Below are 15,311 nucleotides of genomic sequence, written 5' to 3' on the forward strand. Positions count from 1 at the left end.
ACGTTTTCAAAGTTTTGTAGCTGTGAAGCATTTTGATTGTCATCTCAAACGACCCACAAAACAGTGTGATGTAAACTGTCTGAATTTGCCCAGTTCTGTAGTTTTGATGCCTGGGAACACATAATTTTTTACATAGTTTAAAAAATGTAGGATACTCATCACAGGATTTTTGTTTTTTGCTTACCTACTAGACAGATATCAATGAACTGCATACTGACCAAAATAGTTATCCTTATTTATATTTTAATTCTGTCAGAATTATATATTGATGTATGTGAATACTAACACAATATTTTAAGGAACTGCAAGACAGATCTTAGAATGAAACTTAGGACTTAAAATTTGCAGATGTGAAAAAAATGAACTGACTTTACATCAATACTCTTTTATTTTGGAAGAGTGTAGTAACAGCCATCATTTGGCTTGAGTATAATGTAGATCTTTCTCCCTGTATTTGTTGTACTTGAAGGAAAAGTAAACATTTCACACTACTTCAAGAGTTAAAGTAATAAAGTGAATTTCTACTTTCCACTTATTAGTATTTTTTTTTTTAATTTTAGACAAGGCCTCTATTACGTAGCTCTGGCTATCCTGGAACTCTGTAGTCCAGGCTGGCCTTGAACTCAGAGATCTGCCTGCCTCTTCCTTCCAAGTGTTAGCACTTTCTAAATCTGACTCTTCTTTCCTTTCTCTGGGATCCAAACATCTTGGTGATCAACTAACTGCTTGGCTGTTAATATGGAAACAACGGGACAAAGGAGAAGGTGGCGTTCTGCAGAACACATTTCTATTCCAGGGCAGCTTGCTTACCTATACAAATTGTCTACAAGGCCAATACCGTTGATGTTTCCATAGCAACAGATGCTTACGTGACAGCAGGGGCAGAACTGGAAGTGGAAGAATAGGGTTGAAGCATTTCTTCTGAGTGAATCCCACTGTCACGGACAGCCTCTTGGCCTGCAGTGGGGGAAGCATCTTGGCCAGCATTGGCACACTGGGAAGCCAGCCCTTTGTACAGCTTTGCCATAGATGACCTAAGAGAATGGAAATAATCTCAGGTCGTACAGTGTAAGACTGGCTCTCTAAATACAGATTATGCTATGAGAAATAGAGTTGTCTCTCAGACCAAGCTTTCTGTGAAGGGTTCTCTATCCCCAGAGCCCTCTAAGAGCCAGATTGCTTACATAATACCTGGCAGTCGGTTGAAAAGAGATTGAGGATCCAGGGTGGGACTGAGAGACACTTGTCAGGAGAGCAGTGGGTTAGAAGATAGCTGTCTTTCTAGTTGGAACCCCTAGAGAAATGATAATGTTCTCCAGATAGGCCGGGGTGTTTAAGGAAGCCTAGGTCGTTAGGAAGCTGGGCTATAGGTTGCTTCTATTCCTCGAGGCCCAGAGGCACCTACTCAAACTCTTTTTCTTCATACCATGAAACCTACTCAAGCACACACACCTCCAACACTTTTATCCTCACTTCTCGATAGCACCTAACTTATTCTTCATTGTCTAGCCCTAAAGACTAAGCCCCATGTTATAGGCTTATGGCTACTTAGGTCACTGTGGTATATTCACTGGGTAGAACAGTACCTAACATACAACAGCTGTTCAATAAATGTTTATTGCATTAATGCTGGAAACTATATTCAGACTATTAAATCACAATCTTGGACCTAGAAAATTAAGGGAAACAACTTAAGAGGGAACAATGGAGTCCAAGTGCTTTTTTTGTAAAGTTATTTCCACTGGGCCATAGGTGTGTCCCACCTGTGGCCAGCTTCCCCTCCCCACCCCCACTCTTTCCTTCCAACTCCCTTCACTCCACTCCAGCCACTCATCACAAGTGCCGGTCTGTGCCCTCTTCTCAGACACCTCTGTCAGGTGCGGCACCGTCACAACCTTACTTTTTGAGCTTTTTCCGTTTCTGAATAAGCAAATCTTCATTGCATTGAAACAGCAGGGTATAATGAGAGATAAACACTCGGAGGCGCTGAACACACACAAGTAGTAGATAATAGTCGGGGTGCTCCTGCTCTGTGAACTTCAGAACATTCTGGATGGAAGGGAAAGGAAGCAGCGTTGTACGATTAGGCTGAAAGTTGCTGTATCTCTTGCAAACCTCCCTGTGAGCTACTGTGAGTTCTGTAGCCCTTCAATCTAAACAACTGGCTTGAACACATGCTCCATCTAGCTAACAGCTGAAAGCTCAACCATCACATCAGAAGTCATTCTGTCCTATTTTACTTGAATGTGAGGTAATGTAATTCCATTTGGAAAAGTTAAAAAGACGCAGTTATTAGATGTATAGAATAAGGAGTCAGACCAATGGTGAGACTGATAGGCAAGAGTAAGCCTGTGGGACAGGTAGAGGTGGATGATGGCCCCTCCTATCCCATCAGCTGATGCCATGGTTTGAATGTGGTTTATCTCCCTAAGGTTCTGGAAGCTTAATCTATAGTGTGATGATTCTTTGACAGGTATGGGACCTTTAAGAGGTGGGATCTAGTAAAATGTGACTGGGGGATGACCATCCTCAGGAATGAATCAACGATGGTTTTATAGAGTGGGTTCTGATGAGAAAAAAAAAATAGCCACAGGAAAGTGAGCCTGGGCACCACCCCATTACTTCCCTTTCAGACTGTGTGACCAGTCATTGTTATCTTTGCTACTACTTCGATTACCACAAGGAGGGTCACCAGAAACCAATGCTAGTACCATGCTTTGGGGCCTTCAAAAATGTGAGCCAAAATAAACCTCTTCCCTTTAAAAACTACCCAGCCTCAGGCATTTTGTTATAGTAGTACAAAATGGAAAAAAGATCTTATATGCTACAGTGGAATAGTAACCTGATTTAGATTGCAAAAGCTAATGCTTACCAACTGTATTATTTATCTGTTGACTACTTGCCATTAACAAGAGCTAAGCTCTTTTATATTCATTATCTTATTTAGTTTGTATCAAAACCCAGTTAGATAGGTACAGAAATGACAACTATGTAATAAGGAAGGACACTGAGATACCGAGTTCAGTAATCTTCCTCGGGTCTAATAAATGACAGAAGATTTCAATGTGAACTAGATAGTAGCGGGCCTATTTACCTGGTGTCTGCAAGACCTGGCCTTCAGCCCAAGGTTTCTGCCTACTAGGCATATTGTCATGAACACAGTACTGGGACTTCTTTGGTCCTCTATGTCCTTATGAAAAATAGTAACAATAATACCTGTTTTATGAAACTGTTGAAAGGACCCATAAGACAATTATTGTGAGCAAATGTTTTTAGGACCTGAAGCCGTATGCAGGGGGAGATCTCAATACTGACTCTGGCCTGTTTCTAGCTGAGGTTAATCGTAAGTACTTCTAAGATTTATCACTGAGTTACTGAAGCTCAGTCAACCCATGAACCAGAACAGCTGGGTAGCAGGAGGAAGAGATGCTTCTAGAAAGAGGTTGTTGGACTCTCACCTCTACAGGCCTACAAGCCCCATAGAAAATTACATTAGGAATTTGTTCATCAGCTCCTCGTGGCTCTACTGTGACATGAAGTATGAGCACCATATGCTGGAGCCCTGGACCCACGCCAAATCGAAGCCATCGTGATAGTAAGTAGTTGAGTGGGCGTGTAAGCACAGATTAAGAGGCCAGAGGTGACGTTCAGAAGGTTGTAGAACCGAAGAGGAAGGGACTGAATTAGGTACTTAGATGCTATCAAGAGTGTTTATAAAAGATTCTAGACCCCCAGAAGTGGAGATTGCTGGTAAGTTGGATGGAACATGGAACTTCAAGGACAGGTATCATAAATCAAAATTTTCAAGAATAGATTTTTAGCTCAATCTACATAGTGTGGTGTGGTGTAACCTAAGCCATGAAAATACTTCTTAGAAATATTAATGAGCCCTTGAGCCCTTACAGTATTTATTATTGGAAGCCAAAAAACATACTAGTTCAGTGTGTTGACTGTTGGCTCGTCCAGCCAGGCTCACCTGCAGATGTATCAGATATTCAGGGATGCGCTGTACTATGTGAAAAAACAGGGTGTAGATATCCGACTTGATCTCTTCATCACCCTGCATGAGAGAAACGTGCAATCACTCTTCAATGTCCCATCAGCTCTGCAGACAGAGATTCTGCCCTCCAGAGAAGAAATGCTTATTTCCAAAGTGCTTTCTTTCCAAAGAGCATCATGAGGCTTTGATCTCTCACTGGAGAGACCACATATTCAGGTACATGCCCAAAGGGACAACACTTCCCCAGTAGAGAACACACACACACACAGGCACACACACACACACACACACACACAGTATATGTTTTCAAGTTTCCAAACTCTCTCTTCCTTCCCCAACCTTTCTACACTGAATGCTAGACGTTCAGCAAGCTGTACTTGAATTAATGCATTAAGCGTTTCCAGCAAGGCATCTACTAATGGGGCTCTAAGAGTGAATGAGAGCCCTTTAGGAGTGGGACAGGGAAGTGATTAGAACCGGCTAGAAGCAGAAAGTGCAACAGACTCCCCCCTGTACTTTCCCTTCTCTTCCTTTCCCACGTATTCGCTAATGCTAGCATGAGCTAGTCATTTTCAGTTGAGAGGAGTCAGGGAGGTGAAGTAAAAAGTAAGGTATAGCCTCTCCTCTCCTGTGAGGTGTGACAATGCTCAGCTTGAGGGCTCTGACCTCTATTTTCCTGTTGACTTAAAATAACACGATGTACATGTAGACGTGCGGATCAACCACCTAACATCACTGAAGTGGCCATGCGTAAGGGGAACGGGATGGAGGCTATTTACCATCTTCTCGAGTGACAAAGGGTGATTTGGATCCAGTACTGAGTGTCCTATTTTCTGAGCCTGAAAACAACTCATACAATACCTAAGCCGCATGCTGAAGAACTCTGGAATTCCTGTTTGCTTTGTCTGTAGTTTAGTGCGGTGTAGTGCATTAAGCACTACAGACTACGACAATGGCTCTGATTCCTGAATAGACTCCTTTAACCTAGAAGGCGGCATCAGAAAGATGTTCAAGGCTGGCTCCTCAGCCTGGAAGACAAGCTCACAGGGCACACGCTGTCCTGGTGGATGGATAGATCAACATGATACAGATAATGTGTAAGCAAAAGTCAGCATGTGCACAGAGCTAACTTACCTCCTTCAGAACCACAACGTGAACCAATGAAATGCATTCAGGTAGATCCCTCAGGTAGGCCACATAATAATCCAGGAAATTATTCTTTAAAACAAACACAAAAATGCATGGTAAGAACCTGGGAATGATATCTTTACAGTGCCATGAACATAAAAAAAAGAGAATTCAGAGACTATTTTAAAAATTTTATTGGAGGTTTTATTCATCTTTTTTAAAATAAATATTTACTTTTATTTTACGTGTGTTGAGTGTTTGTCTACATGTACATACGTGGCCCATATAAGTGTCTGGTGCCCTCAGAGGTCAAAGGTATCATATATCCTATAACAGGAGTTATAGATGGTTTGTGAGCCACCATGTTAGTTACTATAACCGAACCCCAATCCTCTGCAAGAGCTAGTGCTCCTAACCTTTGAGCCAACTCTCCAGCCCTTTATTGGTCTTTTTAAAGAGTCTGTTCTTGTTTTTTCGACATTAGATGTACATGATGGAACACATACATAAGCTTAGCACTTGAGAGGAAGATCAAGGGAACCAGGAGTTCAAGGTCATCTTCAACTACATGCCAAGTTCAAGAACAGCCAGTGACCCATGAGACTATGTCTAGAAAAAATAGTTTTGGTTTTAAGATAAACATTACTACAATGTGGGAACCAAAATCCAACAGTTCTGCCTTCATATCCAGAGAGAAAGTACAGAAAGTCTTGTAAGTTAAAGTATTTTTAAATTGTTAAATGATAAAAATATATTATTATTATTATTATTATTATTATTATTATTATTATTATTGGTTTTGGAGACAGGGTTTCTCTGTGTATCCCTGGCTGTCCTGGAACTCACTCTGGAACCAGGCTGTTGATAAATATGAAGGCAAAAACTGACTAACCTTAATTGCCTTACACAATGTTTAAAAATAAGAACCTTTTACATATAATTCTAGATTGCACTTAATTCCACCCTTTCTTCCCTAAATAATAACTAGAAATATCCGAGTAGCTGTTCTTTGTAGCTAACAAACATAGCCTGCTTCAGTCAGTTCCAATCAGTCCAGCTGTTTCACGCTAAACTCCATGTAGTACATGTGCCACTGTCGGGTCCTAGGGACATTTGGGTTTTCAAATCCTGGTCTGGATATGTTCTCAGTGTAACACTAAAGAGAGTTCAAAATTCAGTACTCTTTTTCTAAGCAATTGAAACAAAAAACATCCAAGACAAACAGCCACCTACCGTATATTTTAAAATCTATAGGGGCTGGAGAGATGGCTCAGTGGTTAAGAGCACTGACTGCTCTTCCAAAGGTCTTGAGTTCAATTCCCAGCAATCATATGGTGGCTCACAACCATCTGTAATGGATCCTGTGCCCTCTTCTGGTGTATCTGAAGGCACTGACAGTTTATTTACATAAAATAAATATATCTCTAAAAAAATCTTTAAAGAGTGAAAATTATATATAAATATATATTGTTACTCATGTTTATTTTATGTTATATACATGCTTGATAGTATGTGTGTGTGTGTATATAATATAAATACAAGTATGATACATATATATACACATGTACACATAAACTCACATATAAATGCTTATACACACACATATACATGCACAGTCAATGGAGGCCACAACAATACACTACAAAGTTGTGAATCAGAAGGTAGAATACATAACAGGGTTCCAGTCATAAATAATCAACTTCATAGCAAGCTGGGTGATGTAAGCAATCTTTGAATCTCTATGAACCTACCCTATTAACTGCAGCATGGAGAGGTTAGACTACGTATCAGGGCCTCTTCTAACTCTGAAACGTGCTGATTCTTGATTCTCCATTAGGAGAATAAGGTGAGTGAGACACAATCCATCCAAAGTATGTAGAGGGAAGCACCTTACCTCATCATTTGTCAACTTCAGGAATAAGTCTCCGAGGACTCCCTGGCGTGGCCACTTCAGGACCCTCTCCTGCAGCGCGTGAAGCAAATCCAAGTGCTGCTGGACAAGGTAGCGCAAGGAGCCAGGAAAGAGGCTTGAAACAGAACAAAGGAAGAATCACAGGAGCCAGGAGAAGAGAAGAGACAGTCCCTTAAGAATAATCACAGCAGGCCTATTTCCTAACATGCAGAACACTCTCACAAGTCTGTATTTAGGATTTTAAATTTTATTTCAGCAAAGCAGACATCCCCAGACAACAGATAAGGCCCTTATAGATGGTTGTGAGCCACCATGTGGTTGCTGGGAATTGAACTCAGGATCTCTGGAAGAGCAGCCAGTGCTTTTAACTGCTGAGCCATCTCACCAGTCCATGCATCCTTTTCTTTCAGCTCCAAAAAGGCATGCTGGGTATGGACAGTCTGTTGTCTGGACCCCTGTTGACTATAGCCTAGGGCTGGTCAGCATTTCTCGGTGTTTCATGCAGCCTCTTTCCTATTCCAAATCTCTTTCCTCAACCTGTTTGTGCGCCTCATTTTTAACCCAGAGGAAATGAAGAAGTGAAAAGTCAGAGAAGGCAGGAGTGGAGTGAAGAGAGATAAGAGAATCATCTAAGGAAAAAGGGAGCCAGAGTCAAGGATGGAGTGAACAGGAGCCTACAGGAACAAACAAGAAGAAGCAGAAGACAATGGAGTCCGCTGCACAGCAGCAAGGATCTGAGCTCTAATTTGATGGCCAGGGAAATGCCAAGTACATTCCCTTGTGCTTTCAACACAACACATTTAACATAGATATGATGGCCTACTTGTCTCTGAGAGCTGAGTTTAATTAAAAATTTCCCAAGGGGTATGATGGACATACATTAACGGACCAACTTGAGGTGATCTGGCCACAAGCAGACCTCTGCATTAGACAGGATGTCAGATTAAAAGGAGGGTTTTGTCTGGCTCCCCACCCCCACCCCTTTTCTAAGCAAAACAAACATTTCCATGGAGCTGTATCTCAAAGAAGAGAAAAACCAGAATAGAGCAGTGAGCTCTCCTATGAAAAGTACAAAGAAACTTTCCACTACTGTGATCCATTTTAGCTCTCTGGTCCATGAGTGCTGGCATACACAAAGCTGGCTGGCTCTAAGACAAATGGAGAGGCCTCTTCCTCACAGCAAAGTGTTCTTGGAAGATCTAAATAACCTGTTCAGACCAGAGAGGAATTCGGAGAGGAGCTAGGAAATAGGTAAGCTGGGAGAAGAGCAAGAGTCTGGAGAAAGTACAACTGATCACATTAAAAGAACAAAAGTGCATCAGCAGACCCAGATGCAAAGACTTACCCCTGCCCGGAGGCTGTAGAGGACTCCAGGCAACAGTCACAGTGTGATAATGAAGTTACTTACTGTACCACGATGATGTGTTGTCCATATAAATTATGGGCTATATTCTGGATTATCATTCCTCTTTTCCTCCCCAGTCCCTTTCTTTTTCTTTCTAGGATAGCATTTTCTGCTTTACTGTAACTAATGTTCCTGGTACGCTAGAGAGCTGGTACCTTCTGGGCTGTTGCTGGAGAACTGAGGTTTCAAGGTCCAGTTAGACATGGCTAACCCTTGCAATGATAGTGGGAACACATGTTTCATGAAGAACAAAGACTTACAGTGTTCTCTGACCAAATTTTAAAAATGGGCTTTTAAACTTTTGAAAAAAAATAACAGATATTATATGAAGCCATGGAAGAGTATGGAGGAATTGAGTCAGGAGATGGAGAATAGAGGAAGAAAGAAGGCAAGAAGTAAAGGCACCTCTCACTGGTCTCACTACTTTGCAGGCCTGACTCTCAAACACAATATCCAAGGGTTCTGTGGGAGTGTGAATATGCTTGGCCCATGGGAAGTACTGCTGTTAGGAGGTGTGGCCTTGTTGAAGGAATCATGTCACTGTAGAGGCGAGTTTGGAAGGCTTCTAGTGCTCAAGCTCTGCCCAATGAGGAAGATTTAATCTCTTTCTGGCTGCTTTCAGATCAACGCCTTCCCAACACTATGTCTGCCTGGATGCTGCCATGCTTCCTGCCGTGAAGATAATGGACTGAACCTCTGAACCTGTAAGCCAGCCCCAATCAAATGTTGTCCTTTATGAGTTGCCTTGGTCATGATGTCTCTTCACAGCAATGGAAACCTTAACTAAAACATGTTCTTTTTTTATGGTAATATGGATATTTCATACAGCCTTCAAAGGTCTCTCGCCTCTCATCAATATACTATTTAAATAGTGATAGAAAAAAAAAAACAAGATAAAAGCCATCAAGGAAAATCCAGTTATAGTTTCAACTTGTTACGTTGTTTTTGCTAATTCAGCATTGGGCCAAGGTGATGCCCGGCTTTTATCAGCAGTGGATCACAGCCCTACTGAATGCGTTAATGGCTGACTTTAAGAGCAGCAGGTCTCAAATGAATGGAGTTAGATGATGAGACGAGTGCAGCCTATGATACAGAACTCGTCACCTCTTGGTAGATGTGATTCTGAATTGTGTACATCAGGTGAAAAAGCAGTCCTCCCCACGGGTGTACCCAACACCTGTCAAACAATGTCAGAACAATAACTTCGGTGACATCCTCACATGTGATCAGTTTCTACCTAGGCTCTCACTGGCTGCATGTGTCCTTCCAAATACACAGGGCTGGCCTGAAACAACAGAGGACTCTCTTGAGCAATTCAGTGTTTCCAGGGAAAGCCTAGGGCTGTGTTTTGCAGGTCTGAGAAGGGGTGGCAGTGTCAGTGGTCACCAGCTTCAACAAGGGGTAGAAGTGCTGACATCTTGCCATCTGTAGTGAGTGAAGTCACCAAATAAACTCTCATGATAAACATTGCCAATAGATTTATTCTCAGTGCATCAAGGTTTCAGAAAAGCATACAGAAAAGAAGATATACAGTGAGGAAAAGAAGATGAAGAGAACCCAAGTGTAGGACAGAAAAGGCAGCACAGCCCAACCTAGAACAAGAGAATGCATTTTTAGTTGCAATGCTCTGAGTTGGAGCTTTGTGCTGCTTGACTGAGGGTTACCTTGACAACCAATATGAACAGCATTGTCATGTATACGACAGAATAAGGATTCCTTTATCTATGTGGCTTTAGCGTCTCTGGACCTTAGTGTCTTCTTCTGAGATATAGACATTACAAGGTTCTGCTGATTCCTTTTGCCATCTGGAGGTAGCGTCAGGACCTCTTGAATGGTCGGTAAGTGTCCTGCCCCATGGCTGTACCCCGGGGCTGGGGAAGAGTCACGCTCCACATCAAGAATGACATGTAGGACCCAGGGTTCATGGCTCTTTCCTACTTTACTCCAGGTCCCCAATTTTATTCTAGTTTTATTCATGTTTACTCTGTACCTAAGGTAAATTTCTAGTTTATTATAAGCCAAGGGCTTGTGATGTCATGTCAGCCTCCTGTTTTATGTTTTGTTCACCAGCATCTTGTAGTGGTAAACTACAAGCTCGTGGTGGTGGTCACTGGCAGCACAGGCACATGGGCAGCTTCTCTCCTTGGACTTCTTCTTTCCATCCAAGCCCTTCCAGTCTTTAGAAACACTCAAGACACTTGTGCGTTGCTGGGGAACAGTTCCTCACAGCAGGCACTGAGGTAAGGGTGGGTATGTGGGTGTTGGTGTTTAGTAGGAGGGGATATTGAACGACTGCGAAGTCAAGTAAGATGAGAGGAACCAGAAGAAGCAGGAGAATGAGAGCTTCCTTAGGGAGATTCATAACTGATGAACCGCCCGGCTCTCTCACCTCGTGGAGTGAATACTTAAGGTAATAATGTCACGTAATCCAGACTCCCGTTGATCAGGATTGTTCTTTTCCTCGAATCATTCTGAATCAGCTCCTCTTCTTAATTAGTTTGTCCCTCAAGCCTTATTCTTCTCTTTCCTGTCATCTCCCAACAGAGGGAGTAAAGAGTATAAACCGGTACATTGTGGCATTAGGGCCAGCATGCTGGAGGCACAGCGCCACACACCTTGGTGCATGCTCTTACACAGTACCTGGTGCTACGGGATCACCTGAACATTGTCTATCGGCTCTTAGTACTCAGATCTCTGCTGCATCTACTTCCTGAGACTTAGGTGAAGTCTGCCATCCATGAGGATACACAGTGCCTCACTTTAAATTCTGAGTTGACACAGACTGAAGGCCCCACAGACTATACTCAGTGTCTACCTGCTGAGAACCAGTTTGAGACTTGCTGCCACTGCCTATTCTTGCAAAAACTGTTTCTGGAACTCTCTAGGTTCCAGAATTCCCAAAGTGGCAGCGGTTTGTGACTCACCTTAAATCCTGTCAGTCTGAAAAGCAAAGGCAATGAGCACACAGTACCTCCTCTCCTTGGGATTCCTCTTTCCATCTGAGCCCTGGAATGTTGCCTTTATCTTCAGGATCAGAGAGATGTTGATGACGTATTTCCGTTCTGATTCAAGCAGCTCCAGAGCCACAGTTTGCCTTTTTGCTTTAAAACAAACCCAAGGGAATTTTTTGTTAAACAAGTCCCTCCTGGACACTAAGCCAGGCAAGAAAGATATAAAAACATGTGGAAAAGCTGATTGGCAGTGTGTCCCTAGCATGCAAGAAGGCCCAGGCTTCTGTTCCAGCACCAGAAAACCAGGCTTGGTGCATAGTTATTATCCAGGAGCTGAAGGCAGAAAGATCAGAAGTCCAAAGTCATCTTCGGCTACTTAACCAGTTCGAGGCCTACCTGGGCCCCTTGAGACAAAAAAGAAAAGAAAGAAATGAAGTGAGGAAGTGATAGAAGTGAGGAGAGGAAGGAAGGAGGGGGGAGGAGGGAGGAAGAGAGGGAGGGAAGGGAGAAAGGGAGGGAAGGAGGGCAAGCAGACAGGCAGGAGTATTTGGAAAAGAGGAAAAACAGATTGGAGGTATGAGATTCATCCAGCAAACCAAAGGATACAAAATCATGTGTCTGCAGAGACCCCACTAAGAAGCAGTAGAGGCTGAAGGACTAGAGACCCGGGCCAGCCAGAGGCAAATGAGGTAAATCTGAACAGACTGTGAGAGCTCCAGACCACACTGGCATCCTGGCCCTGAGAAACGGGAGAAGCTGCACGAGGGAAGCCTGGACTTCGCTGAAGATGAAGGCAGAGTGAGAGGCTAATGAGAAAGAGTCACTTTCGCCTTCAGGTCCCAGAGTGTCAGCAGCCAGGTTTAAACACTCTTGGCAAGAGACACCCTGCCACCTGATACACTGTGCTTCTCAGATGGAACCAGGACCTTAAGACATTGACATGAAGAGATCACTTACCAATATGTAAATTTCCTGCCTAATTAGCATACTTATAATGAAGCTCACTATTGACAAGCTTGGATAATATGAAATTCCAGTTTATTTGGGGGACCTTCCTTCCTTCCTTCCTTTTGGGGTACAATCTTTCTTAAACACATAAATAATTAAGGATACTGAGACATTTGAATAATATTAGACTATAGAAGAGAAACACACAAATGTATGTGAAATTTAAATCTTTGTCAGAAGTCATCTAGGAAAGGCGAAGACATACAAGTGAATTTTCTGGAAATGGCCCACTGTTTTGCATGAGCTCTAAGAATGCAGGGTCCCTAAAGACTTCATCCCAGGACTGCTTCTCGCTGCTGGTTTGCCTTTCTTGTCACTATTACATATCCTAGTGATTCCTGGATATCAGCCACCCTATTGGGCAGATTTTTCTGAATATGAACTCTCATGTAGTAATGCTATATAGACAAATTGATGATTTTATAGCACTCCTAAATTTATACAGGTAATCTCAAGCCCTCTATAAAAGAAAAGCTACAGATGGAATTCTGTAAACCTCCATGTGTCACTGGCTAATTGCACTAGGAAAAGAAATCAGGCTTGGAACAATTTACCATCAAGGAAAACATTCCTTCTAAGTTAGCTGTGAAACCATTAGCTGGTAACTAACGATCATAAACCGGGAGTAGACGATTTATTGTAGGTGCAAGGACAGCAAATACAATATTGACTAGTTTATCTATACAAAACTTCAAAATAATAAGACACAAGGCAGGTGATTTGTCTCTTGACAAAACCATACTAACTTGTGACATAAAAATTATTGCTTTAAACTTATAATGAACTTATGGGGGGGCTAGTAACAGATAATAAATGTTTACTCAAATACTAGTCTTCATGGAAAGACATAAACAATTCTGTTGTGACACCTTAAGTCTTATTGATCTACGACATAAATTATTGCCTTAAATTTACTCTGAACCTATTGGAATATAAAAGTATTTAGAAAATCATGTAATCAATTATCCTCCTGTACCAGTTCTACCTGGTAGTTGTTTGAGGTAATGTTTTAGAAAAGGTTTAACCACTGAGAATAGCAATAAAACAGCAGTACAGCTCTCTGCAACTTCAGCCAGAGTGTTTTCTACGTGCCTCGATTTTCTCTCTTTTCCTTGTTTCATTCTCTTTTCTTTTCTTTCCTTTTCTCTCTGGTTCATGAAGAGTTAACAAACTCTATGCCTCTGACCCAGCCAGCCAGGGGCCCTTGAGCCAAAGAGAAAAGAGCCCTAGCAATTAATCCCCTTCTGCTAACACTAGGGGGAATTAAATACCAAAAGCCGTCTGCTTTTGTTTTAGAAGAGCAAAGAGTTAAAGACAGAAGAATAGCAAAGGTAAAGCAGCTTTGGGCTCTGACTGGGACTCCATACCTCTTCACTGCCTTCCCTAGGGAAAGCACAGCAAATCTTACAATGACTATTCTCAAAAAGATACGCAAAGTATTCTAGCCATTTAAAAATTACTGGATGCTATTTTAAAAGAAGAAACTCTTGGCATCCTTTTTTAAAACACAGAAAACCTTAAGAGTAAATCAAAGCCAAAGGCATCTCCCTTCACCCTCAGGAGAAGCCAAGTGCAGAAAGTAAATGTGCAAAAATTTGGTCCATGAAAAAATGAAACCAGGGAACCTAACATTAAGTTGGAAGCTTCAAAGGAAAGGAAAACAATAGCTGAGATAATATTGCAAAATTAAATGTGGAGGGGTGGGCATGCACATTCCAGGACATGCGTTATGGAAAAAGGGTTCTTTATTCTCTGCTTAAATGGTGGAAAAGATCACACATCATCTTAAGTACCACCATAGCAGCGTGAAGTTGTAACACTTTGGGTATAAAAAAAGACCCTAAAAGTTACCAAATAGAGGGGCCAGCAAGATGGCTCAGAGGGTAAGGGCACTTGCTGCTAAGCCTGAGAACCTGAGTTCCACCCCCACCCCCCATCCCCCACACACACACATTCAGTGTGGTTAATAAAAAAGAATGAGCTACTGGTGGATTATGTAGTGTAGAAGAATCTTAAAAGCACATAGTGAGAGAAAGTGATTAGGCACAAAAGAACACAAAGTATTATCCCATTGATGTGAAGTTCAAGAACAGATGACTTTACAGTAGTCTCGGTGGTTCTTTGTCTAGATGTTGACTAAAATGAAGCATGAGATAAATTCCCAGCATAGCAGGAATATATGTTGATCTTGACAGTGATCACAGCCAATATTTATATGGAAAAAGTTGAGCTGAGAGTCAGTTCTCCTTATGGGTGTGGCCTACAGGAGACTAGCAATGCTCCAATGGCTGGACCCACACCTTAGAGCTTATGGGCAACACAAATTGGATTATTTTATCAAAACAACACAAAATGGGGACACAAAGTTAGCAGAGGGTAGAGAGTGAGGAGTTGGATGTGGGAGGAGTTGGGGATGTGGTAAATATGATGAAAAGAACGTGTATACAATAAAGAATTATGAAAATGTCCTTATAGGCATAAGCTGAGGCCCACAGAGCTGCTCAGGGGTTATTGCACTGGCCACACAACCTCCATGCTCACACTACAGCCTACACTACTGCAGGCGCCTATACATACACATATATACATACACATATATACATTAAAATTTTTGTAAGTTTAAATGTGAAATTTACTCTATGTAAATAAACTTTAAACAAAGTATTATTTATGAAATAGCATAAAATACAAAGCAAGCTGTGATGGTGTGAGTGAAAATGGCCCAAAGGCTTGTGTGTTTGAATCCTTGGTTCCCAGTTGGTGGAACTGTTTGGGAAGGATTGGGGTTATGGCTTTGTTGAGGAGCATGTTACTGGAGGCAGGCTTTGATGTTTCAAAGGACTCATCTGATTCCCAGTATTCTCTCTCTCTCTCTCTCTCTCTCTCTCTCTCTCTCTCTCTCTCTCT

The 15,311-nt window shown here is 42.0% G+C and overlaps 1 protein-coding gene across 2 annotated transcripts in view; it reads right to left on the reverse strand.

The window, feature by feature from the left end:
• The window catches only part of Arhgef33 (Rho guanine nucleotide exchange factor 33), an 81,145-nt gene that overhangs the window by 16,149 nt on the left and 49,685 nt on the right, over nt 1-15,311 (reverse strand). For both annotated transcript variants that reach the window (XM_028765139.1, XM_028765138.1), the window contains 6 exons: nt 11,417-11,546; nt 7,023-7,155; nt 5,135-5,218; nt 3,977-4,060; nt 1,901-2,049; nt 870-1,034 (listed from right to left, as the gene is read on the reverse strand). In XM_028765139.1, coding sequence (XP_028620972.1) covers nt 870-1,034; nt 1,901-2,049; nt 3,977-4,060; nt 5,135-5,218; nt 7,023-7,155; nt 11,417-11,546 — 745 coding nt within the window. The remainder of the gene's footprint in view (nt 1-869; nt 1,035-1,900; nt 2,050-3,976; nt 4,061-5,134; nt 5,219-7,022; nt 7,156-11,416; nt 11,547-15,311) is intronic.

This window comes from Grammomys surdaster, unplaced genomic scaffold (assembly GCF_004785775.1).
Source record: "Grammomys surdaster isolate TR1022 unplaced genomic scaffold, NIH_TR_1.0 149, whole genome shotgun sequence".
Lineage (NCBI taxonomy): Eukaryota > Metazoa > Chordata > Mammalia > Rodentia > Muridae > Grammomys > Grammomys surdaster.